The sequence below is a fragment of the Schistocerca americana genome, chromosome 11, assembly GCF_021461395.2.
Source record: "Schistocerca americana isolate TAMUIC-IGC-003095 chromosome 11, iqSchAmer2.1, whole genome shotgun sequence".
NCBI lineage: Eukaryota > Metazoa > Arthropoda > Insecta > Orthoptera > Acrididae > Schistocerca > Schistocerca americana.
Window position 1 is genome coordinate 168359096 of NC_060129.1, and position 27817 is coordinate 168386912.

The 27817-nt window shown below is 40.7% G+C and overlaps 1 protein-coding gene across 1 annotated transcript in view; it reads right to left on the minus strand.

Annotated features, from left to right (window-relative positions):
* Positions 1 to 262: 262 nt before the first annotated feature.
* Positions 263 to 27817, minus strand: part of LOC124554170 — a 162772-nt gene continuing 135217 nt past the window's right edge. The window contains exons 11-14 of the mRNA XM_047128241.1: positions 25832 to 25906; positions 20347 to 20403; positions 15108 to 15149; positions 263 to 1488 (exon numbers count right to left, since the gene is read on the minus strand). Of these exons, the coding sequence (XP_046984197.1) occupies positions 1441 to 1488; positions 15108 to 15149; positions 20347 to 20403; positions 25832 to 25906 (222 nt within the window). The 3' untranslated portion in view covers positions 263 to 1440. The remainder of the gene's footprint in view (positions 1489 to 15107; positions 15150 to 20346; positions 20404 to 25831; positions 25907 to 27817) is intronic.

Here is a 27817-nt window from a genome sequence, read left to right on the forward strand (position 1 = left end):
ACACACACACACACACGCACACACACACACACACACACACACACACAAAGACAGAGAGAGAGAGAGAAAGAGAGAGAGAGAGAGAGAGAGAGAGAGAGAGAGAGAGAGAGAGAGAGAGAGAGAGAGAGAGAGAGGGGGGGGGGGGGGGGGGGGGGGGGGCATACATAGCATGTAAAACTAGATCTTGAAAAACCATGCTGCATTAATGACAGAAACAAGGTAATGAAAGAGGTGTGAATTTTATAGCCATTGTATGGTTATTGGCTTCAGAAATTCAGATAGAAGAAACATACTTCAAAGCAAATACTCATCATTTTCAATTCAGCTCTAACACTGGCAAAATTACATCTTTCAATAGGGCATGTAAAGACAATGATGAATAACTTCTATAGTACTACAGGGAGCGATAAAGATAAAAGGTTTAGGGGAACAAGAATATTGTTGCCCAGAGCACACAATCTGTTCTCTCCCTATCGCTCCAAAGCTCAATTCTGAATTGCCAAAAATGGCATTATATATTAAAAAAACCACCTAAAAATATGTATATATACATATACACGTATATAAAATATTTAAAACAAAGAGTAACAAAGCTATAGTACATGCTTCATGGTCAGTACTTATAGTCCTCAGAAGCTTACACACTTCTCATACTGCAATATTATTATATACACAATACACCCAAGTATCACGCCCCTTTTCTATGTGAAGATTTCTATGACATCACTTAACTTGTTGCAACCAACAGTTTCGTAATATTTGCCACGAATGCACAGGGCGACGCCACGTGTTCACAGTACGGTATGCAATTCACAGTGCTACTTGCACAGTACAATTTAATTGATCGCAAGTTGGCACCATTAACCTCGGCTTTTACTCTGTAGCAGCAAACTCAAAACTGGAGGCTCAACATTGAAAACTGGCCTCTAATGAATGTTACTGTGCCAATGAGACTATGAATTACATTTCACAACAAATGTCCAGTTACACACACCGTGTGTGGAGTCTTAAAGAGGTTTTTCTAAAGTCTTCCCCCAAAATAGAAACAAAAAAGCTCTCTCAACTAAGTACAATGTATACACCCGGAATCATTTGACGTAAGGCAATCTAAACGCCACACCAGACACCTCGCAAGAGCGGGCGAGGCCTCACACTCCCAGCACGCCGCTGTTAGCAGCTGCACATTTGCTTTCTCACAATACAAATGACAATTGGCACGTCACCCCACAGGTGTGCGAGACTGTACGTGCCCGATTACAACGGCGGCAGTGTAGGGTTTGAGGACACTCGGACACGTGCTCGGTACACATTACGAATACTTCTTCCATCTCCGCGAGGTATTGTCCGAGTTTCGTACTCTTCTGACTCACGAGATTCCGGTGCAGCACTCGACAACAGCACACGTCATTCTCCGAGCTGTTACCGCTACCCGTCTCCACGTCAGTGGCGAAACGTATTCCTCACGTAGCTCCAGGGCCTCGTGTTGACCTGTGGGATTGAAAACAAATTGAAGCGAGGGGAAGAAAAAGTATTACACAATATAGAATGTCTGCAAAAAATGACAATTCCCCGAAATTGGGACAAAGGTTTACTACTTATGCTTCACAATAAGTAGGACACACCATACATCTTGCAGAAGTTTTTTTAAGCCACCTCTCTGAATTCTTACATTTAGTTCCTAACACCTGTCCTCCTTAATGGTTCTCACTATTGCTGATGGAACAGTTCAATGTAACTCCGAATTATACAATCGCAATAAGAGATAAAAGTTCTTTAACAACAGTGGAAATTCATGGCTGGAGCAAAATGTAAAATAAGGGAAAAGCAACCACTCACCTACAGGAGACTCATGCGTGTAGCACAGAATGTCTGACTGTGTGAACATTGTCTAGAAATAAAGCTAGTGTCAAAGCTATTAACTGTTAAATATTTGTGTTCCACCCATCATTCTCCACAGAAAAGAACAAGGTAGTTATAATTAAGCTTTTAAGATTGTAGGACAATGAAACTCTGTGGAAACATCTGGAAGAACATGTGGATGACATATAACAACTAAACAGGAATCATTTATTAATGCTCCATGTGACCACCACCCACATTGTCGACAATCTGAAACCTCAGTAGAGGTTGCACAATTACTGTCCACAGCACTTTTTGAACGGTGGACCGTGGAAAGTTCGGCTGTCACGACGGTTCGTGCACTGCTCGAAGATTGCACATTGCAGCCAGTTATCTCAGCTGTGGCAACAAAAACCCATTCAACAATTTGTGGCACAATTGGCCATCAGCCTCTCCCACGAGCAATTCTCACACCGTCAGTTAATACCGACTTCTGAATTGTGTTCTTCCACCACAGTGTGGAAAGAGGACCTTTCCGTATTCTTTTAATGTGTCGATACTCTAAGAACAGCAGCACTACTGCTGCTGTAATAAAACAGCTTTACGAGTAAAGCTCTGCTTGCCTGGTCCAGGTCCGTGTTGACTGTCTGCAGCTGTAATGTATGAGGCGTGTTTTTAAGTAAGGTCAGTTTCATTGTAGACACTAGCAGTTTACACGCATACCGCAACGAGTGTGTGTGTCATGTACCGGCATGTCTCGTGAACAACTGTGTTCAGTTTCAGCTCTGTAGCTAACCTGTACAGTTCTGTTCTCTGCTTTCAAAATGTTTAAGACTGTCAAATCACCCGTCACGTGTGAGGTTCACTCGGTGATACGGTGTTTGTCAGCAAGGAACCTGTCTGCTGCAGAAATTCATCGACAGATTTGCGAAGTGTACAGTGCTACTGTTACGAGTGAAAGCAAAGTGCGTAAGTGGGTACAAGAATTCAAAGATGGCCATCACAATGTCCACGGCAAGAACTGGTCACCCTCCTTTGATTACAGACAATTTGGTGGCTTCGACTGAAGCGAGGTTTCGTGAGAACAGGCGCTTCACAATAACAAGTCTCTCAAACGAATCTCCTGACATGTCGAGATCAGTGCTTTACAACATTGTTTCTGAATACCTTAAGTTTAGGAAACTGTGCTCACGTTGGATCCCTAAACTCTTTACAGAGGACCACAAAAACCGAAGATTTGAATGTGCGATGAAGTTCTCGACTAATTATCACGACGAAGGCGATGGCTTCTCGAGTTAGATCGTAACTGGAGACAAAATACGGGTTTCGCATGTCACGCCTGAATCGAAGCAACAGAACACGGAATGGATACACACATACTCACCTGTAAAGGTGAAGGCCAAACAGACCCTGTCACAGCACAGAATCGTGGCATCCACGTTTTGGGATAGGCACAGTGTTTTGTTGGTCGACTTCATGGAATGAGGAACCACTCCAATGCAGAAGCATATTGCCAAACCCTCAGAAAGCTACGCAGAGCAATTCAAAGCAAAAGACGTGGCATGCTGACAAAGACAATTGTCCTCCTTTGTGACAATGCAAGACCTCACAGTGCAGGTCACACGCGCGATTTATTGGCCAGTCGTGTCTGGGAAGTTTTAGACCACCCACCCTACAGTCACGTTCTCGCGCCGAGCAATTACCATCTGTTCTGCCACCTCAAACGACACGTCAGTGGCAACTGTTACAATGATGACGACTCGAAAATGGCAGTTACCTCTCGGTTATCGGAGCAGGTGGCAATTTTTTATGAGAAGAGTATTTTAAAATTGGTTGGAGATATGATACATATTTCAACAAACTTAACAACTATGTCAAAAAATAGAGTGAAGTACGTAATTTCTGAAAATAAATTTACATTTTTTGAAATAACCCTTCGTTGTGTACTTATGTTCAAACAGATCTTACTTAAAAAACACACCTCGTACACTCATTCTCACGATTCAACCCTACATTGCCATACCAGTACCAGCACCTAACAGTAACTCGCGGCACTAACATGGCTGAAAACACAAATCTTGCAGTGCACAGTCTCTCATTGCTATAAAGTTGGGTATCCAAACGGGAAACAGTTTTCCGTCTGCACCGGTTCGAGTAGCGAAAGTTATTTTGTAACCACCCTGTACTTGGGCAAATAGAAAACAACAGGTTTTATATTAATTAATTCGTACTTCATTTCTTAAAACTGCCAAAAGCTATTACATTAACTATTAGTTTCCTGCCGTTATGTAGAGAGGAGTGATACCACCAGAAGTTGACCAGTGGTGTAAATGCGCAGAAGATGGCCCCTATGACCGGTTGAAACCGGTTGGCGGTATTTTAACGATAATAAATGCGATTAAGACTGTTTTAGAATTACTGATTAATCACACTAATTGCTGCTTCTCTCCACAACCATGTTGTCCAAAAATCTATTATATTAATAATTTTGATCTTAAATCATCCATCTCATCGACATTATTTTTTAGCCGGTTTGCAGCACGCCCTAATTGTATTACGTATAACATATATATATGTTACACATTGCCTCATATCATACTATGTACGTAGATAAGTACGAGGGGTGTTTGAAAAGTCCGAGAGATGGCACCACTGGCACATATCGAGGTCATGTTTAGTTAGTAGCATCTTTGGAAAGAACGCACACCGAGTTTCAGCCATATTGGTGTATTTCTTTGTGTTTGGCATTCATGTGAATCAAGGAAGTCGAGTGATTTTCAAAAAATGGACGAACAAGAATTTCGTCTGGTGATTAAACATTACTTTCTGAATGGCAAAACACCTCAGGAGACTAAAGAGAAGCTAGATAAACATTACGGTGACTCTGCACCTTCGATTAGAACAGTTTATAAGTGGTTTAAAATTTCTGAAGTGGCCATATGGGCACAAGTGATGCTGAATGTTCTGGACGACCTGAGGGAGGTTACGACTCCAGAAATCATTGATAAAATTCCTGATATGGTTATGTATGACAGAAGAGTTAAGGTGCGTGAGATTGCTAGTGCTGTGGGCATCTCGAATGAAGGGGTACATAATATTTTGCATAAACAGTTGGACACGAGAAAGCTATCCGCAAGATGGGTTCCACAGTTGCTCACACTTGACCAAAACCGGAATCATGTGAAGTCTTGCAAGGATGGCTTGCAGCTGTTGAGGAAGAATCCGCAGGACTTTAAGCATCGTTTCGTCACTGTGGATGAAACATGGATACGGTACTTTACTCCTGAGACCAAACAACAATCTAAACAATGGGTTACCAAGGGAAAATCTGCACCAAAAAAGGCGAATACCACTCCTTCAGCCAGAAAGGTTATGGTGACTGTCTTGGGATTCACGAGGGATAATCCTCATCGACTATTTGGAAAAGGGTAAAACTATTACAGGTGCATATTATTCATCGTTACTGTACCGTTTGAAAACCGAGCTGCGAGAAAAACGCCGGTGATTGGACCGCAAAAAAGTCCTTTTCCATCACGACAATGCACCAGCACACACCTCAGCAGTTGTGGTCGCAAAATTAATGGAAATAGGATTCCAACTCGTTTCACATCCCCCCTATTCTCCAGACTCGGCTCCCTCGGACTACTATTTGTTCTCCAATTTGAAGAAATGTCTGGCGGAACAAAGATTTTATTCAAACAAGGAGGTGATTGCAGCAACTAATAGCTCTATTATTCTGAAGGGATCAACAAATTAGAACAGTTGGACACACTGCATATGTCTAAAAGGGGACTGTCGAAAAATAAAAAAGTTTTACCTCAAACACGTAAGTAGTTTTTATTTTTCCATGGACTTTTCAAACGCCCCTCGTAAGTGTGTGTGTGTGTGTGTGTGTGTGTGTGTGTGTGTGTGTGTGTGTGTATACATACTTCATACAGGCTGCACAACATCATGAATACAAAGCAGTGGAGTTCAGTTTGTTGACATCAAATGAACTAGTGACATTTTCCAAGTTTATTACGCAAAGTTGGCTGTGCATGAATGAAACTATTAAGCCATGGTTCTGGACAGTGTAAAGCTCATATCACTAGGAAAAGCAAACTTGTCCTTGGCCAGCACTCCTTGCACTCACATCAATCTTTTCAACACGTCCACTGCCTGCAGTAGTTATGTGGTCCAACTAAATTTGGCATCATACCTTGTAGTGTGAACAGAAATGAATTTAACTGCAATACGAATGACCGAACCTCGTCCAGCTCGCTTGAATACTTCCAACAGACACGGTCTTTGACTTTGCTGAACAAAACGGAACCACTAAGTGTCAGACTGGACGAATACGAAGACCAATCTGTGCTCGCACAGTTCAATTTAGGATAGCCCGACGCAATGACTATTTCCGAAATATTTGTCTGTTCTGTGTGATGCGGTCAGGCCCCATCTCACACTCAGTGTCTAGTCAATCTCTAAACACATGCTGTGGTGGCGAACTGTTCCAAAATTGCTGAGCAACATTCACCGGTCCTCTAACAGCAAAAAGGAGCCGACAATGGATCTGTCGCATATCAAAGCCCAAACGACAACTTTGGAAGAACGAAGTTGTTTTGCTTGACACAAACGTGGATTTTCAAAATCACAATACTACCAGATTTTCTTGTTCACAAATCCATTCATTTAGAAGTGTGCTTCATCTGTGAACCAAATGCAGCCAACTTCAAATCCTCATTACCATTCATTACGAGAACCTGGATTGCAAAACCAGCTGTTTGCCACACAGCAGGTGTGAGCGCAACCTGGTGACTTTGGATTTTGAATGGAAGCATTTAGACTGTTTCCCTGAACTGTATTTGTGTTGAAGCACTTCAATCCAGTCTCTGCTGCAATTCTTTGTATGAATTTCCTTGAATGTTGCTAATTATCCAGAAACAGTGATAACATTTTCTGCAGTAACTGCAGTTGTCCTGGGGCCAACCTCACTAAGTAGATCATTGCTGCCCGTCCATTCTAATTTATCGAAAGTTTGAGAGTTGTTTTGATGTAGAGTCCTTTTCTAGCATTAAACTGTGTCTGAATATGGCACCTCATTGCCATAATACTTTGTTCTAAAGTGTGATTTTCCAGTATCATAAACACACATTGTATAATGAAATACAATATTTGCCCAAAAAATTTTATTTTATTCCCAGTGTATAAGCCCCAAACACAGTTCGACACAGCTGCGTCACTGTTTGTGGAACAAAGGGGACGGCAGCTAGCTGCAGGCCTGTAAAACTGTGTCAAACCCACTTCACCTCAGGGCTGGTTTTCAGGGATAACCTGTGGTGTGAAAACTTTTTACATTCAACTGCATTATTTCATGCCAGTATTTAATATTCCCAGTATAATCCACTAGATCCAGATTTGCAGTGCAGTGACACCGGTTTGGTATGTATACCAATCAAAAATTTATCAAGCCAAATATCAGCTCAGGAAGAGGAACAATAAACTAGCCGTAACATTCCTCTGTGTCAGCCATATTTCTTTTTTCCACAAATGTGATAGTATTCATTCGAGTATGTGGATACTCGAGTATGTCGGGAACCCAAGTTTCTCAGAAAACAAATTAAAGTAAGCGCATTGTGGATAATTTAGCAATATAATCCACACAAGAAGTTTATTAACACTGAACATAAATTTAAGTGTTTTCTGGAGGTATTTGCATGGAGTGTTGTCTTTTATGGAAATGATTTGTGGGCAATAGGCAGGTCAGACTAAGAACTGTGGTGCTACAGAAGAATATTGAAGACTAAAGACTACATTGGTAGATCAAGTAATTATGAAGAGGTATTTAACAGAATTGGGATGGGGATGAAGATATTTACAGCAGAGGTTGACCAATGATGGGGTTCGTTGATAGGACACATTGGGAGTTATCTAGAAATCGTCAGTTTGATAATGGAGTGGAAGAATGGGTGGATGAGTGAGTGAGCGAGTCGTTTAGGTTAGGTTAGGATGGTGGGTGAGTGAGTGAGGGATCAAGTGGATGTACACTGTTATGCTGACATGAAGAGGACAGAGTAGGGGGGAGAGCTGTACCAAATCAGCCTTCAGACTGAAGACAACGACAACTTGTTACTCATGTGATTCTTGACTCCTCCTGACATAATTCACGATTAAAGTTCACAGGTGGACTGAAGGACGTCAGTGTCCGACAGGCACAATATTTTGAAGAGCAGCCACATTTCCCTCATCAACTGGCGTGGTGACCTGATTACCTAGGAGCTAGTGAGTGACTCGACGAACTGTATCACCGCAGGAGCCGTTTGTAGGCAAATCAGTTCACCAGTGCACTTCATGATGGAAATGTGGTCAGCTCACTGAAATACTGTGCCTGGGAACTATTTCATTAACTGAAACTTCCTGACAGATTAAAACTGTGTGCCGGACCGAGACTCGAACTCGGGGCCTTTGCCTTTCCGCAGGCAAGTGCTCTACCAACTGAGCTACTCAAGCACAACTCACGACCTGTTCTCACAATTTTACTTCCACCAGTACCTCGTCTCCTACTTTCCAAACTTCACAGAAGTTCTCCTGTGAAACTAGCAGGACTAGCACTACTGGAAGAAAGGATATTGCGGAGACGTGGCTTAGCCACAGCCTGGGGGATGTTTCCAGAATGAAATTTTCACTCTGCAGCGGAGTGTGCGCTGATATTCTTCCAGCAGTGCTAGTTCTGCAAGGTTGGCAGAAGAGCCTCTGTGAAGTTCGGAAGGTAGGAGACGAGGTACTAGCAGAAGTAAAATTGTGAGGACGGGTCGTGAGTCGTGCTCGGGTAGCTCAGATAGTAGTGCACTTGCCCGCGAAAGCAAAAAGTCCCGAGTTCGAGTCTCGGTCTGGCACACAGTTTTAATCTGTCAAGAAGTTTCATATCAGCGCACACTCCACTGCGGAATGAAAATCTCATTATATTTAATTAACTGGTCACTACTTCTGATGTGGTGTACAACTTGTTGGATGAAAACTTACTGGATTGAGTTTGACTCATTAAAACACCGTAAATGGTTGTAAATACATACCTGTCTCTTCTGCCTTGCTCAATCCGTCTGCCGTGCTACAGTCACTACTACCAGCAGGTCTGCAAGAATTCAGAAATGGGATTATATAATAATTTGCCAAAAATTTGAACATTGCAACTAATTACAAATTCAAGTTTACCAGAGAGAGAGAGAGAGAGAGAGAGAGAGAGAGAGAGAGAGAAGGGGGCAGCCAGAAACTGGCGATACGAGTGCTTATTTGGCTTCCAGATGAAAATATAGAATTTAAGACTAGCACAAACCTCGAGTTCATTTTCGAACTGAAGGCAGATCACCCATAGCTTTTCTCTCGGTATTATCATTGGACAGACTAATCAAGTTTAACAGCTTATAATGCAAGAGTTTTTATTTCTTGATTAATAATGCTGTTAATTACAAGTGTTCTGCTCAATTAACACTTTTGATATAAAAACAATATGCAACAGAATGAAAAACTGTGTTGGCCATAAGTGGTAAAGATTTACATCAAAAGCACTGAAACACTATACCGAGATGACTAAAGTCACAGGATACCTCCCAATACCATGTCGGACTTCCTTTTGCCCAGCATAATGCAGCAACTCAATGTGGCGCAGACTCGACGAGTTGCGGGAAGTCCCCTGCAGAAATATTGAACCATTCCGCCTCTACAGCCGTCCAGAATTGTAAAAATGTTGCCAGTGCAGAACTTTATGCACGAACTGATCTCTCGATTACATCCTACAAGATTCATATCCAGCAGCCTGGGTGGCCGAATCATTCGCTCGAACTGTCCAGAACGTTCTTAAAACCTACTACGAACACACTGTCATCCATAAAAATTCAATCGTCGTTTGAGAAGGTGAAGTCCTCGAATGGCTTCAAATGGTCTCCAAGTACCCAAATATAAATATTTCGAGCCATAGATCGGTTCAGTCGGACCACAGGACCCAGTCCTTCATATGTAAACACAGCCCACACCATTACGGAGCCACTACCAGCTCGGAAAGTGACTTGTCGACAACACGGTTCTGCGGCTTCGTGAAGTCTGCACCCCACACCAACTCTACCATCAGCTCTTACCAATTAAAATCGGGACTCACCTCGCCAGGCCACGGTTTTCCAGTCATCTAGCATCCGACCGATATAGTCACGAGCCCTGGAGAGGCGTTGCAGGGGAAATTGTGGCGTTAGCAAAAGCACTCTTGTCGGCCGCCTGCCGCCACAGCTCATTAACGGCAACTTTCACCACAATGTACTGATGGCATGTTCGTCATACATTCCACACTGATTTCTGTGATTATTTCAAGCAGTATTACTTGTCTGTTAGCACCGACAACCTCTACGCAAAAGCACCTACTCTCTAGTGAATGCCGTCGGCCACTGCATTGTCCACTGTGAGAGGTAGCGCACGAAATTTGGCACACTCTCGACAATGTGGATCTTGTAACATCCAATTTCCAAAGGATTTCCGAAATGTGCCACGGGTCTAGCTCCAACTGCCATTCTTCATTCAGTCTTAATTCCCAGTGGGGCCGTAATCACATTGGAAATCTTTTCACGCGAATCACCATAGTGCAAATGACAGCTCCGCCCTTTTATACCTCGTGGATACGATACTACCACCATTTGTATTCGTACATATGACTACCCCATAACTTTTTTCATCTCAGTGTGTAAAGGGTGAACCAGAACACCACCAAAAAGCTTTGAGAGGTTGTTCAGGAATACCGTCAAGAGTATTTTGGTATATGGGACATACGGTCGCCAATGGACCATTACACAGTAATTCTGCAATATTCCTCCGCATCTCCTTTTCCAGGATTTTAATGCCTCCTCTAGGTAGATCTTAAAGAGTGTAGGAGTGAGGGCGCATCCCTGGCGTACTCCCTTTGTCACCTCAAACTCTTGAAATAGTCGATTTCTCACTTTAACCATTGCTGTACAACCTCATTAGAGGAGTCTGACTGCTTTCACACAGCTCAGTGACACGCCGTTATCAATTAGACTTGTCTGTAGCTTGTTCTGTGGAACTGTGTCACAAACTTTCTGGAGGTGTACAAAGTCAAGGTGGGCCATAAAGCCCCTTGCTGTCCTCCTCTCCACTAGGTTTCTGAGGGTGAATACTCAATCAGTACAGGAGTGACCGGATCTGAATCCATTTTGTTTTTCAGATTCAGTTATTTCTTCTTCTATCCTCTTTTTTTAGGATACGGCCATATACTGTCACTGTGTATGGCATCACACTAGTACCACAATAGTCTGCACAAGTTCTCCTGTTGCCCTTCTTAGATACTGATGTAATTACTGCCTTTTTCCACTCCTTTGGGGCTTCGTCACCTCTAAGGGATTTGTCAAAAATCACTGCCAAAATCTCAAGGAGTTTTGACGGAGCCTCTTCAACCAGTTCTATATAAATTAATCTCGAACCTGGCGACTTTCAGTTTTTTTGTGGCATTAATTGCATTTTGGACTTCCATTGGGGTTATCGGTGATATATTATCATTACTTATTATTATCATTACTTATTTCAATGTCTGGTGGGTTCTCAGTGACAATGAGATCTTGTTCACTTTATTTTTTGCTGACGACCAAGTGTTAGTAGCTGAAGATGAGGAAGATGCAAATTATATGCTCCACAAATTAAAAGAAGAATATGATATTGTTATAAACATATCTAAAACAGAAAATCTGAAAGTGGAAGAAAATGCTTTTAATGACTTACAACTCGGTGCTGATACTGTTGAAGGGTGTCATAATTTTAAGTATCTAGGAGTGACACTGTTGTCCAATGGTAGAAGTAGGGATGATATAAACAATAAAATTGGCCAGGGCAAATGAGCCATAAAACACCAAATGGTATTCTCTGGAACAAAAACAGAATGCTCAGAACAAAACGTACCATCTACCATACAATTATTGAAATCATCGCAACATATGGTGCAGAGTTGTGGGAACTAACTCAGAGGCAGAAAGATCTGCCTGCTAAATGTCGACATGGATTTCTGAAGACAGAGCTGTGGACATTCAAGGCTTGATCGTATTAGAAATGATAGGATCAGAGAGGTTATGAATGTCGAAAGCACAATCCTAGACTACATAGTAAGGAAACGCCTACTCTGGTACAGTCACTTACAGACACAAGACGGCCAAAACGTGTATGGCAATGGACTCCACATCAAAGAAGAAAGCAAGGTAGTCCTGCAAGATTCTGGAAAGACGACATCAATGAAACAATGGTGGCGAGAGGTCTTAATAAAGGAGACTGGAATGACCGTGAACGATGGAGATTGGGATGCGAGTGAAGACGCCGGCAATATGCGATGACCCTCAGACTAAACACCTCATTACAATAATGTGTGGCTGCCGCTGCTGCAGGAACAGCCCGGCACAGCATCACTGTGCCTTCCCCATAAACACACACACAGTACTGCTGTACCACTGTCAATCCACAATTGACACTGTTGGAAAGCGAAAGCCTAGACAGAACCGATCAGCACTGAATGCTAACTTCAGGGCAATGCTCTTAACAGTAAGTAACATTGGCAAATGGAAACCAATCTCACAGCGTGCAACGTTGATATTTACACTGTTGTGCACTATTTTCAGTGGAATGCAGATACAACACTAACTGAGACACAAAACCGAACTAAATGCAATAAGTCTGTAACGAGCTGCCAGAGACTGTGGGTCCCTAATATCAAAACACTCAGAAGGTACCTGAACAACCTCTGAAAGTTTGTTGTGGGGCTCTTCATCATCCTGTATACATGCACACATACATTCAAATATAACACGATATATTACACAATGGTTATAACTACACTCTCAATTTTACAGTCAACTAGATTCTGAAATAGTTCAAAAATAATTAAAGTTCACCATCCCAGGTCAGTGCCTCAGTAGGTGTCAGGTGACACATTTGAATGTCTCACGTTCAACTGCCAGTCAAAGATTTTCATCGCTCATTCATAACTTCTTTCACCTTTGTCAATGATTTGTCAATCTGAAAAACCCTAAAATGTACAAAAGGTCAGAGTTCCGTGTCAAACTGCAGGTCTGCTGTAAATGGCTGACTAAGTCATTATGAGGGTTGGTGAAAGGCATTCTGGGAATCAAACCTAGGTCCTTCTGTACCAAAGGAAGCAAGGAAGCAATGCTAACCATTCGACTACAGAGTCCGTGCGATATATGACCTGCCTAAGTTATTGATTACAAGCTGATAATTGCAATATTATTGGTGTCAATAAATGAAAATCTCAGCTGTAAACCGTGATAATGGCCAATCAATGAGAAACATTGTAAGAGACGTGCTTTATTCATACCAGTTAATAATTCAACTATAAACCGAGAGGTCGCGATACTACCTCCAATTTCAGGTTCTCACTATTCAAAACTATATCAGGATTACGCAAGTAAATAGCGGTAACTGCCAAATGCATGGCCGACAGCAGTAGTAACGCAACTTGTGTTTGTGGCAGAAATATGATCTCCAGGGACTTAATTCAAATATCTTCTGAGATTTTATTGAAATTTTACTGTGCACTTTCTTGAAACAAGCATCTTGTCCCCCACCATCATTTACTGCTAAGATCTGCAAATATGAAAAGTTTTCAAGCCAACCACTGTAGTGTTGTGTGATCATTTAAAAACCTGTCACTAAACCAAACAACTGCAGGAAGCTTGGCACCTAAGAGAATCAGCACTACTACTGAGGTAACATTGCCAACTGTTCCCAGTAAAACACTGCAGTGTTATTCTAGAGAGGTGTGTACGAGAACTTGTGTCAGGTTTAGAAGGCAGCAAATGAAGTACTGGTGGGAGTGAGGGTGTGTCACGAGATGTGGCTCAACAGTCAGTCGGTAAAGCAACTGTTCGCGAAAGGCAAAGGCAGGTTCAGCCCAGGTTCGGCACACGGTTATTCATTTGACGGGAAGTTCCAAATTGGCACACAGTCCGGTGCAGAGTGGAAATTCATTCTTCAAGTAATAAATAAGATTATGAGGAAGCTTTGAATATTTACCACCAAATTCTGCAACTCTGAGCAATTTATTTATGACAGCAAACTTATATAAATTAACTGGAAGAGCTTCTAGTTACAAAGAAAGAGTTGGGCCTTCTAAATTTAATGCATTAGACTGACGTATGATCAACATTAACTGATGATTTTTGAATAAACTAAAAAAGGTGAATCATTTTTCTGACCTCTTGTTATTCTGAATTTCCTTCTTCAAATGGTACAGAAATTTGGCATGCAATCACAGTTATTCAGGCTGTGTGGTCACAAAAAGTGATGTACAATTAAGCCCCCCCCCCCAATTAACTTGCCACATGCCTAAAATTTTGATGAATTCTAATAGCAAAAATTGATAGCGAGTATAAAACACATAATACATCACTTCCCAGCAAAACTGAGAATTTACAGGGTATGAACAACTTTTAGAATTTCAGAACTGCTCACTTCCACACTCCATAATTCAAACCTTACTTATGACAGTTTCATTGTAGGTATTCTAGACTATCAGTTACAACTCTGATGGGAGTTTGTGAGCTGACCAGATTAACAGTCTTTTTCATGTAGTTCAACAACTGAGGAATTTGACAAAATGACTTCAGTTTAATGTGCTATCGTTGGTTATCTTTTAGGAACATCGTAACCGGAGATTTCAGCAACCGTTTAAGTCTCACTTATATGTTTGTCAAGGGCTCAAAAGTATGTCACTGACCGATTGGTTACCTCTACTCCATCTACTGTTTGTATCCTGCCACGAGCATTTCCGTATTAGACGAGAGATTATTGCCGAACATCGAGGCAACATCGAGGTCATTAAAGACGGAGCACAACCTCGGATTAGGGAAGGCTGGAGAAAGAAAAAGACCGTGCCCTTTCGAAGGAAGCATCCTGACATTTACATCGAGTGATTTAGGGAAATCACGGAAAACCTACATCAGGACAGCTGGACGTGGGTTTGAAACATTGTCCTCCCAAAAGAGAGTCCAGTGCCATTTCTGTATTGTACAAGTAGCTCAGTTTAGGGAAGGATGCAGAAAGAAAGTAGCCTAACCCTTTCAAAGGAACCATTCCAACATTTGCCTCATGCGACTTAGGGAAACCACAGGAAACCTAAATTGGGATGGCCGAACAACGTTTTGAGTTGTCATCCTCCCAAATGATAGCCCAGTGTCATTTCAGTATTTTATAAGTAGCAACATAACCTCATTAGATATTATCTATCTTACCTCTTCTGAAAAGCTGAGTGGATCGGTGTAATCATCACAGTCCTGCAACAAATATGCAAAAATTATGTAAAACACACGAGTCAACTATAAAAAGTATCGAATTCACAGATCACCTGGCAGAAAGGAACAGAAACTCAATCAGAATCAAAAGGCAATACTGATCAGGGCATTAAAACCACTAAGCATACACATACTAGCTCATCAACATTATTCAGACATCTATTAATGTACTTCAATATGTGGTTTGAACTTCGGTAAAGGCACTTTCAATAATGTGATTCAACACTTTGCAGTTGGGCCACAGGAACTGCTGAAATCCCTTAGAAGTCTTACACTTTTGCACCTTTTTTGCATGGCTCCTGACCAAAACATAATGATGACAAGCAAAACCTTTTAACTGATGTTTGGATTATCATTCTATATCTCAACATTTGCTTAAAGTTTTTGAAAGATATCACATATTCCCAGAATCATTATTTTTGAAAATTAGAAGATTCAGAGGCAGAAAAAAATTGTAATTGCAATAAACCAGAATTTGTTATAAAATAAATGTAAAAACTATTTCATTGAATTTATACAACTCTTTTCATTGAACAAAATTTTTCTTGGCGTGAAGATTTTTCAAGCAATATCACACAACCATTTGGTCTCCCTTCCCATTCGTCTGCCAGTACTGCGTGCGCCCTTCTCAGAGCAAACAATGCAGTACCCTGTTTGCTGCTGAACCCTGCTTTTCATCTTCACCTGATTTCTCGAGTACCGTATTAGTTTTCCCAGGTTCACCATAAAAGCAAACAAGCTGGTTTGTATGTGAAAGACAGGCCGAAGTTTCTTGTACAGAATTGACCACGCACATCACAAATACATGAAAAAAATACCTTTTTCCACCATTTCATTGTTCGTCGTTGAAAATAATAGGAGGTCACTAGCTGATCTCCATAATCAACACCAGTTTTATTTTTATTATAATCAAGTATGAGATCAGGGTTCAGTTTTTCTACCATCCCAGCCTTGCATTTTGTCTTTGTAACACTACTTGTCATTCTATGCTTGTACAAAGGGCAATCACATCCCTAGTATCTTTCCAGTGAAGTGCTAGCATGGAATTTTTTCTTTCTAATACTATTTCACCCGTTCTGAGCTTATTATGTTTGAATTCCTGTGCTAGGCCTCTTCTGTTTCTCATTACTGTGCCAACAGCAGATGTGCTCTCATCAAACAATCTTCCAAATAATTTTACAAAAGTATAAAACCTGTCCACATCCAGTGTAAGACCCGAATGTACACTGTTGCACAAACGTAGCACCACTTAATCTTCACTGTTGTCTTTTTCAGCTGCACCAGTGTACACTTCACAGTTCAAAACATATTCTGTTGCTGATAATCACTTAGAATGAAAAATTTTTATCTCAGTTTGTTCTCGATATATACTCGAAATCAAATTCTCCCTCCGAATGGACACATACCTTCAACTGCGAGATTCTTGCCAGGATAAAAACTGTTCTTGCTTTTCAGTACAAACTTATAAAAAAAAAGGTCAGATTTTGTGTATAGGATCACAGTTTGGTTAACCCCTTTGTACGTAATTCTCATTGTTATTCACCCGAAGCATAAAGTAAATTGATCTAAATCTGTCTCTTTTTCACGATTTTTGGAGGTAAAGAGGAATCTAGCATTAGCTCATTGCTCCAATAGTCCGTAACATTTGGTTTGTGTACAAGGCACATGTGAATAATTATAGCAAAAAGCTGATACATCTCACGTAGTGTCACAACAGACCAATTGGCTCAAAGCAACCTGGAAGTTATCTTATTATGCCTCCACAATTTGGAAATTGTTGCTCCAACGTAGCGGTTTGTTTCTGTCTTTATGTTTTTTATGACATTTGCATCAATAAAGATGCTCCAATTGTCAAATTAAGTACCACTGAAAATACAAGAAGGCAGTACTTGCCTTAAAGAGGCAAAATTCCATGTATCACTGATAGACACACAAACATACAAAAAACTGTCTCAGCTTTCAGAAGTGTCAGTTTGATCCTCGACAAGGACAGGAGGACACCTGACAATGACCCACCCGTTGTCGCGGCAAGAGGGACAAAGATAAAAGAGGAGCATCACAAATAGGTTAAATGCAGACCGACAGTAAGCACTGTGATGAATGCGCTTGTATACACCAAATTTTGGTGAACTTCCATAATTTCAAAGCCCCCTTCCCCGATATTTCACCCCAGTACGAAACTGATGGCTACTTCACATTGCAGGACGTGTGTTGCCAACTAAGCTGATACGCATCACCGTAAGAGTGTGTGTGTGTGTGTGTGTGTGTGTGTGTGTGTGTGTGTGTGTGTGTGGGCGCGCGGTGCGGGGTGGGCGGTCACCTGCGCTTACTGACAAATGATAACTCATAACTGAACATTATAAACGAGATTTTGTAGGTAAAAGTACAGATATTGTGCAAGGTGGTTGCTCCTTATTTGCACGTAGCAGTTCACATCAAGGGATGATGCACGGCCAATCGGATGGCAAATGCACTAACTTCACGAGATGGCATACCTGTTTAGGGGGAGACTGGAAGCTGTGAGGACTGCTGGCCTGCTTTCGTGAGGCACAGAGTTCCGAAGATGAGACACACAAATGAACAACAGAGAATAAGATTTTCAAACAAATGATGTGTTTTTCTGGTTTCCTCCTGTGATTGATCTCGAGAATTGAAAGAAGGTACAGATAATGTATACTAGGGAAGTCAATAAATGGTAAAAAATAATTAGTTTTTATATTATTTGACGGAAGCTTCGAAAGATGTGTTGTGGATTATCTAAACAGCAACAGAAATACAGTCAGAGTCCGTGAAAAGGCTTACAAACTAACACGGTTGAGAATGAAAAAGGAAAGGAAGACATAAAGTACTAATATTCCACAACACCGTCCACCAAAACACCACACAACCAGCTCCTTCTTTTAGTTACATCGTGCCACGGATATGCTTTTTTCCCCAATTCAATTCATAATCTCCTCATTAGTCATTTGATCTACACAACGAATCTTCAGCTTTCTTCTGTTGCACCACATTTAAAAAGTGTCTAGTCTCTTCCTGCTTTAACTGCTTATTGTCTATATTTATTTCACTTCCATTAAAGATTACATTCCAGAAAATAGTTTTAGAGAACACCTAGTACACTCGAATTTATATTACATGTTCATCAATTTGTAATTTTCAGAAACACTTTTCTTCCCAGTGCCAGTCCGCATTTTATCCTGTTTACTTCAGACGTGGTCAGTTATCTCGCTGCCTAAAGAAACAAAACTCCGTTAATTTAATGTAATTTCTTATTGAAATACCCCACAGTATCGCCCGTTTTCTTCTAATCCGTCACGCTATAGCGAAAAGCATCAGTGGCCAGATTGCGTACTGGATACACCGGTTTCCAGTGATTACTCACTGCAAACAACCCATAAACACTTCACAGCCCACATCCGAGTCAACATTTCCACGAGACTCCTACTGAGAGACTTCTCTATCGACCACAACAGACACCTGCACCCCACGATTAGCGTAGAGGTGCAAAGCTGTGGAAATTGCGAGTTGAAGCAGTGAAACCCACGGCAGAGGTAGAGGTAGTCCAACTAGGAAACACAGTGGTGACAAAAACCAGAAGGACAGCCAAACATTAAAATAGAACAAAGTTATTAGTAACAAAGTCTATTAAACCATTAAGTGTTGTCCACAACATAAGTTTTTCTCTAGACGAAGTTAAAAAGTTTGTCAGTTTTGTATGTGTACGAGACAGCTACACACTTATCTCATTACCCTGTTAGAGTTCTAATCTATTGCCTTCCCGTAACCTCATTAAAATGAGTACACACGCTTAGCACAAGTCGCAGTAACCCTTCAGACTATCTGCTCCCCATCTGACAACTGGGTTACTTAGCAGTCTGCGTATTTCGCCAGTGGTACGAGCTCAGGTGCCGTCTACTGGTCGATCTGAAAGCTCCACTTGCAACCTCCTCCTGAGCTATTATCAGCTGTGTCCGGACTCTGGATGTAGTGCACCACGTGCCAAAACAGTGCGTGTCTATTCGCACCTGTCATCTCCCGAGCCCTAGGTAACGGTGCCGGGTCATTTTACTGGAACTGCTATGACGCACGGTCGATAGCACCACATTGAGACGGCAAGCTGCACGGGACTTCAGAGCAACCCAACAGAAGCCAGATGTGGCCGACACCGTCTCGGCAGAGGGTACGTCCAGCTTACCTGCTGCAGGTCACACGTAGACACGATCTCTAGACCCGGATGCCACAGACATCTCTCAGGGTGTGTACGTGGACAAGAAAAACAAATTCCCAGATTTTCCAGTTGAAAATACACTTTCTCCCAGATGAAAATACAATTTTTCCGTGTTAAGTGACAGTATATTTTTCCTCGGCACTGTAAAACTTAGCAGTCCTTTCGATGTTTATGGTTTTATACACCGACGTAGAATTTCCCGGCACTTAAAGAAAGGAATCTCGGGGGGGGGGGTTTCCCAGATCTCCCGGTTGTATCGGGTCGTATACACCCTGATATATTATCATGGGTTTTCCCACGAATGTTTTCATCCGGGAAAAACCCGGGAATTTTTTAGAATTCCGGGAATTTTTCATCGTTTTAGTTTTCAGTTAAATTTTTGTGATTTTTACTGCCTTTGAAGCCTGACAAGTGTCGCATGACTCTGTCCTTCCTCTAATCAGTATGTCTCACATAGTTCTTTCCTCACTTCCACCTATCATCATCTCTTGTTAGCCTACTTTATTTTTCAGCAGCGTTCTGTATGTTGCATCTCAAATTGTTTAATTCTCTTCTTTCTCGGTATCTCCACAGACCACGATTCACTTCCATAAAATGCTGTGTTCCAAATGTTTATTTTCAGAAATTTCATTCTCAAACTGAGGTCTCTGTTTGATGCCAGTGAACTACTGTAGGCTTCTTATGGTCACATTAAAAGAAAGATGGGTTTATAAATAACACACTGACTTGCGTGACAAACAGAATGACATCACAGCACAATGTAAAATAGCTGCACTACCGTACATTATTTGAACACTGTGTACACCAGGAGAAAGTCTGGCATACAAAAGCACATTGTATGCCTCTCCGTATCAATAGATTGCCCATATATTCTATACTGGTACTGTTATGTAGACGCTAATGAATTTCTTTGAAGAAGATAGTCAACAAATTTGGCCAATGTATACTTACAATTTCTTCTTTGATGATAACTGGCAGTTCCTGATCATGACCCACTTGTTCACATGACTGAAAACATACAAACAAACAATGATACACAATACCAGTAATAGTATTACTACTACTACCACTACTACTACTACTACAGCTGCAGTCTACAAGCCACCACATAACATGAAAGTGCGCAAAAAGTCAATGGGATCATTTTCATCCAAAGCTGTTTCATTAGCAAAGTAGTAAAATTTCAGTACATCTCCATAAAAATGCCAACTTCTCTGACGCAAAGAAGTCCCCAGGTGTGGGATCAACTTTTAGAAACCACCTACACAGTAGTGTAGGGTGGGGTCACAGGTAACACATCCTGCAGCCATTCACCCTAGTTGGCTCTCATTTGTGAGTAATTGATGAAAAACAATTTTGCGTGATATTCTAAGAGCCTTCGAAGTAATAGTAATTTCCAGAGCAGTGGTGTAGGATAGTGGTTGAGATATATACCTGATGCACTGGAAGCTATGCGTTGAATGCCATCACGAGGGTTTTACTTTCAAATTCTTATTGAAATGACTGACAAATTTTATTTAGTTAATTGGTTTAAATGAATTTTTTTTAAATTTCTAATCCTTTCCAACATCATTTTAATCTCACTTTTTTCCGTTGGAAATCATTGTACATATGATTCTAATTATTTTTATATTTTAACTTCTTCCCAAGTTGTTATACGTTTTCTTCTATGTTCATTATTTTCATTCCTCAATTTGCTTGAATTCCATTTTATCTATAATCCTGTCTTTCATTCAAATCCTCATCTGCATCATTTTGTCCACTATGCAACAAGAATTTATGTTTTAAAAGTTTGCATGAAGATTTAATGTAGGAAAATGTACGCATTTTAACACACACATATTTGGCACCACTTCTCAGCCAGTATAAATAAGTTATTTTGTATTTTGTTTTTAATGAAAGCACCATTTTCAGACATTTAAATATTATCATAGATCAATAAAAATAATTACAGTTATATGCATAAATATGCCAAATAAAAAAATAGGAAGGAAAAAAAGAAATGAAACAAATTTAAAACAACAATTAAAGTGACGTGCAAAGGATTAGAAATAACATGTTAATGAATTAACTCAAAAAATAATGACTACATAATTTTCATAAAGATTTTAAAATCTTAATGCATTCACTTCTATATGTCACTGTGGCTCCGAGTATTACATTATTTTGAAGGGGTGTAACTCATCACACAAAATACTTTTTGTCGATACTTGGAAACGAGAGACCACTTGGGTGAATGGCTGCAGAATGTGACATCTGGGACCCTAACCTAGACCACCACCAAGAAGTTCATCCCTCCCCTGGGCACCTCCCTTTATGAATGTATCACTCCAGACATATGAACAAGAGATCAATATGTTCATTGAATTGCTTTAGGAACTGCACTATTTGAAGATAATGTCACTATAGTGCACAGTATCTTTTGTAATAACTCTTGCTGCTGCAAGTTGTTGATTATATCAACCCACACACTTATATCCCCCCCCCCCCCCTCCCTCTCTCATGCACATGTTTCTGTAATTTATTTCACACACAATACCATTATACAATCACAACAATCAAATTTAGCAAGTGCTCACAAAGTGATGAACAATACTCAGTAGCAAGCTCCATGACAATTCTTCCATTGAATATCTGCATGTGATTTCCCTTTTTTACATCTGTAATTGATTAGTGTGTGCCTGTGTTTATGACAAGGCAAACAAAAAAAGAACAATAAATACATAAAGGAAGGGCCACCATTGTCAGAATCAATGCAATTAGGCTTTAGGATTATGAATACCTTGGAACACCATGCAAAGATGAGTTGGAGCATCTTCAAAACAATAAAACAAAAACCAAGAAAATATACCTCTTTGAAAAATCAAACAAATTATATTCTTAAAGTCACTGAATTAACATATGAAATAAACAAACATACCAATATTTCCATAACAATAAGAAATAAATAAGCAGATCAATGATATTAAAAAAAGAACCTAGAAGAAATGAAAATTTTCTTAGTAGCAAATAATGACAGAAGATACTGTAGCAATCAGTTTGAAAGAGTGTCTTTAATTATTTATAAATACTGAAAAAGTAGTTGTAGGCATGTAATAATGAAGATGAAGTTCAACTTGGATACACATTATATAGTAGTTTGTTTGTTTTGTTTGCAAATTCAGAAAGGAAAAGAGCTTTAAAAGCAAATACAAATGATTTTCTTCTCAATTCCTCACTGTATGTCGTCTTGCCTTTCAAGCTGCTGACAGAATCAAAGAAGTGTATGTTGAATGAAACCCTAAAGCATAGATACAAAAAGCTCAATTATTTGGTATGATAACAGACAAATGAGTGTCACAGGGAGCTTAAACTGTTGTAGTTGTAGATGTTATCACAAATCACTGCTCGGTCAACAGGAGAACATCATGCGCAAATGCTAAAATACACACAAAACAAAGGCAAGCGAGAGAGAGATATTGTGTCAAATGGCTGTATGATGGTAGGAGTTACCTGAGTAACAACACAGACAAATTCCATTGTGGTCACACTTTCGAACTATTGTCTGCATATTTATGGAGTTCTCATGATGAATGAGAAATGAGATGCTGACACAGTTTGCTTGTTGAAATCTGGCAGCCTTCCCTAATGTTCTGAATGGAATGCTGCTACGTCACACCTCAACTATCAGCCTAGAGATCGGATGCACCTATCGTGGAAACACAAACAATCTTGTTCACGGAGGTCCAAGTGAGAGTCAGTTTTCAATTTCATTTTACTTTTTTCCATTCTCAACTCTTGAGAGCAGTGTGGGCTGTCATGGGACTTCACAATTTTGAGCCAAATACCTCAGAATGCATGGAGTGTGACAGTTTACAACCTCAAATACTCAATCCATCATCTAACCACTGCTCCATGCGAATTTTCCATTGCTCAAAGGAGTGTTTGAAGTTATCTTCTGATAGCTCGTCTATGGTCTCACCACTTTTTCTTTCACAGCTTCAGCTGCCTCAAATCTCGCTCATTTCAGTGTAGATTTCACTTTTGGGAACAGAAGAAAGACACTTGGAGCAAGATCTGGTGAGCACGATAGATGTTGCAACATCGGGAACCCATACTTGACCAAAAGTGATTTAACAACCCACACAGTATGTGTCCTGGCCTCATGCAGAATCCAGACTTGTTTTGGCACAATTAAGGTTGTTTCCTTCTGACACACTGACAGAGCATGGTTTTACAGTTTGAGCTTCAGGTACCTGATTATAATACACTGTCTCACGTGCAAGGAAAAACAACAATCATTCCTTTGAATTACAATCTGACATTCCAGCATTCTTTAGTTTTAGTAAAGTGGGGGTCTTTATGTGCTAATCAGTGCACTAGGTTTCGAAATTGTACGAGGGTGGTTTGAAAAGGTCTCTGAACAGAATAGAAAAAAAGTACTTACATCACTGAAACTTTTTTATTTTTCAATGTAGTCTCCTTGTAGATTAATGCACTCGGTCCAACGGTGTTCCAATGCCTTGATCCCATCTCGAAAATGAGTTTCCTCCAGGCCTTCAAAATAGTTGTCAATTCCAGCAATCAATTCTTCATTCGAAGTGAATCTTCATCCACCAAGAAAAATTTCCAGTTTTCGGAAGACATGGAAGTCTGACATAGGTGTATCAGGTGAATAAGGTAGGTGTGGCAACAATTCATACCTCAGTTTGTGTAGTTTTGCCATGGTGACGACACGTGTCCAGGCAAGCATCAAAGAGTTGCGACACTCATCTTGCAGAAAATTTTTTCATTTCTAATTCTTCAGTTAAAATGTGATATATAGATGACACGTGGCCAGTGTGAGCAATTTCATGCACTTTCAATCGGCGATCTTCCGTGACCATTTTGTGCACTTCTGCGATGATTTCTGGAGTAGTGACACATCTTGGCCGACTGCGGAACACCATCTAAGCTCTCCCGACCAAATTTAAATTCTTTTGTCCACCTGCCAACAGTCGAATATGAAGGAGCAGAGTGCCCCAGTGTATTCCAGAAATCGGCACGAATGCCCTTAGCTTTCGTGCCGTCCTTTACGGAGCACTTAATCACTGCTCAAATCCAGATTTTTTCCCCATCTTCACAAATCACTACACGGGAAAAACAACAGAGCCACGTCACTGCCACAGCTCTCTTCCAAGATCACTGACGTAGCACGTGTTTACAGCCAGCAGTCCAACGAATATCGTGTGAACAACTCGTTATGCTGGCACTGATCTCTCGTGGCGGTTCAGAGAGAGCTTTTCAAACCACCCTTTCAAGTTAAAAATGACAATTCATTGCATGTTATTACTATTTCAAAAAATTTACAGTCATTTTTGATGGTTTTCAGAGAGTCAGCACAAATGTTCACAAGAAAATCTTTTTGTTCAGGCATCAGGCTCTTGGACAGTATTTTTGAACAAACTTCCATCACATAGAAATTTGCATGCAAGATGTGCATAACTGTTAGTCAATCACTGCGATACAAGCAACCACACGAATCCTGAACTAACGTTTTTTTTTCCGATTAAATCTCCGATTTTTCAATGCTTCAGTACATTGCTGATCTTCAGGGTTACCAGGGACGTGACTCGTCTTTAATCTCATCTCTACCCTCTTTGAATCACTTGAACCACTCAGAAACCTGTGCAGAAAAACAAATGGGCCTCTGTGGCAGACTTCAAATGTTTCACTAAAAATTTCACCGTACTCTGTTACTCTTAAGACACTAAGCATTTTTTCAATTGGCTGCAACAATCCGACACAAACAAAGTCCTCTGGCCGGCTGAGGGGTCGGCAGGTGAACACGTAAGGGGAATGAGGAGGGGAGACGTCACGCGCCTCGGCATTTGACTTTGAGGTCTGTGCTGCTTTTCTATTTTAAAAAATGTTTTATTTTTAGCCAAACCTTGCATCTCCTAAAGACTTGGTCCGAACACCAAAAAATGTTATAAAACTGATACTACTTTTTATGTGCCTTTTCGGCAATTTTGGAATAACCCTTCTGAGATGTGAATTACCGGGCACAGCTTCTTTTAATATTTAACTTTCCCTCACAGGCGTGTCCGTGCGCATCCAAGTGCTCAACTTTCTACATACTCAGTTTTAATGGAAGCTACAATCTTGGTAACAATTACCAATTTTTTTAAATTTAACTGAATATTGACTCACAACAAAGCTGACAAAAGTATCTCTGTATCCACTTATCATCACTATCTACTTACCATCAAGACAGCCACTTTGAAGCAAAGATAAACTGACATGCTGATCTTTCTAATTATTAATTACCAAAGTTTCTGTTTTAATTTTTAGGCTCAACTGTTTTATTTCCTTTAGGCTAATTAATTTTACATTTTTATCACCATCTCCTCAAGGGTGTGCCACTGCTATGAGACTCAGAACAAGTAAAATGATATTAAAAATGTGTAGTTCTCACCTCTTCATTTGCTGACAACGTGGATTCGTCAGGGTCTTCTAATGGTTCCTCCCTGACTGACAAGTATTCAAAATCCTGAAAAACACGAGTTTGACTTGCTAAGCTAGAACCACAGGCAGTTACAGTAACGACAAATCTTTAGCAATTCTGAGAAATGTCATTCCAAATTAACATCAATGATATATATTAATCGTACAGCCACTGGTATTCATTTACAGACAAGATACACTATCAGTACTATCCTACGGCATAATATTCTGAGGGAAATGCAGCTAAGACCAAAAACTATTCTAGGCCCAAAAAATATTCTTTGAAGTGTTCAGTACGGGTATTGCATTATCCAATAGCCAGACCTATTGTAGAGCCTTCTTTAGGAACCTTGGAACCCTCACATTCGTGTGCTGTTGTTAATAACAAGAATAAATTTAAGATAAACTATGAAATTCACAGCCGCAAGACAAGAATAAAAAGGAAGATTAGGGTTTAACAACCCCATCAGCATCGTGACATACACACCAAATGCTCGGATTCTGGTAGAGTGTGACTAGAAATCAAACTACTTGTTCTCAAAGGAACCCTCCCAGGATTTTTCTTATGCAATTCAAGGAAACTATTTGAAGTCTGCCGAGTGACTGCGCCAGGTTCCGGACACTTCCGACAGACAGCGTAGCGGCAGGACAGCTTCAAAGTGGTGTCTGTACGTAATGTACATTGCAAGAGACATGCCGTCATTGAATTTCTCACTGCAGAGAAAATAAACTGTGGGGAATATTCACAAATGCTCGTACAAAGTCTACGGAGCATCTGCTGTTGAGAGAAGTTTACTTGCTGTGCACAGAGGGTGGGGTCATCAGAAGGCGGTTCGGCGGAGCTCGACGATTTGCAACGGTCAGGGAAACCACCCGTGGCTGTCACACCTGACAAGTTGCAGCAAGCTTCAACTCGTTTGGCCCTTTAACCCTTTGACTGCCAGGGACACGATAACTCGCCATGCCTCGCCCTTCCCCTGGTGGACCTGACGTGTTTATGTGTGGCCCTTTGGCTCTCCCTACAGCGCTAAGGACGTGTTGATGTGCACCGTGCGCCGGCCTTTTCACTGCTAGGGGCGAGTTTACACGTGCTGAGTTACAGCTACCAGAGCGCTACAGACGAGTAAACGTGCAGCGCTGTCTTTCCACCCTGCTCTTCCAGTAGCTGTTCAGTGATCTTACTGTATAGTTCGAGAGTGCGTACATTTGTTGCTGTGTTCCCTCTTTGCAAAATTCAACTTTACTTCCCGTGTTTTTGTCAGTTTTCTTGTTTTCTACAGGAGAAATGTTACGTCACCGTGGTTCCACAGATAAAGAGATCCTGGATACGCTCACTGGGGGGCGACAGTGAGTGTGAATTATCTGACGTTGCTAGCAGTGACGAGTCTTCGACAGAATCTCGAAGCTGTAGTCCTCGGTCCTATACATCAGAGTGGAGAGCAAGAATTACAGTCAACAGTTTCTCTGAATCCAAGGAATCAGGAAGTGACATGTTTGACAGGAAAGAAACAGATTTTCAGCTATTAAAACCATTACTTTGATGCCTCAAGTTCAGGACACAAATGTCAACTAGATACTGACCCCAACCATTCTTTCATTTTTTCAGATATTTATTCCTGAAGAAGTGTTGCAATTTATTACAGATGAAACAAATTGTTTTTATGTCTGCATGAGAGAAAATACTACAGAATCTGTGAATTCTCAACTGCTTAAGTGGAAAGACACTGGATCTGAGAACATGTATTGTTTTGTTGCTATTTGCCTTCTAATGGTGCAAGTTAAGAAGTTCTAATTAAGTGATTATTGGTCCGGAGACACACTCTTGAACACACCAGTTTTCAGAGAAATTATGTCCCGAGACCGTTTTTGTCTACTTCTGAGAACGCTACACTTCAGTGAAAACTCTTGTGAGTACTGGAGGAGACGGTCTATTTAAAATTAGAACAATTGTTGACAA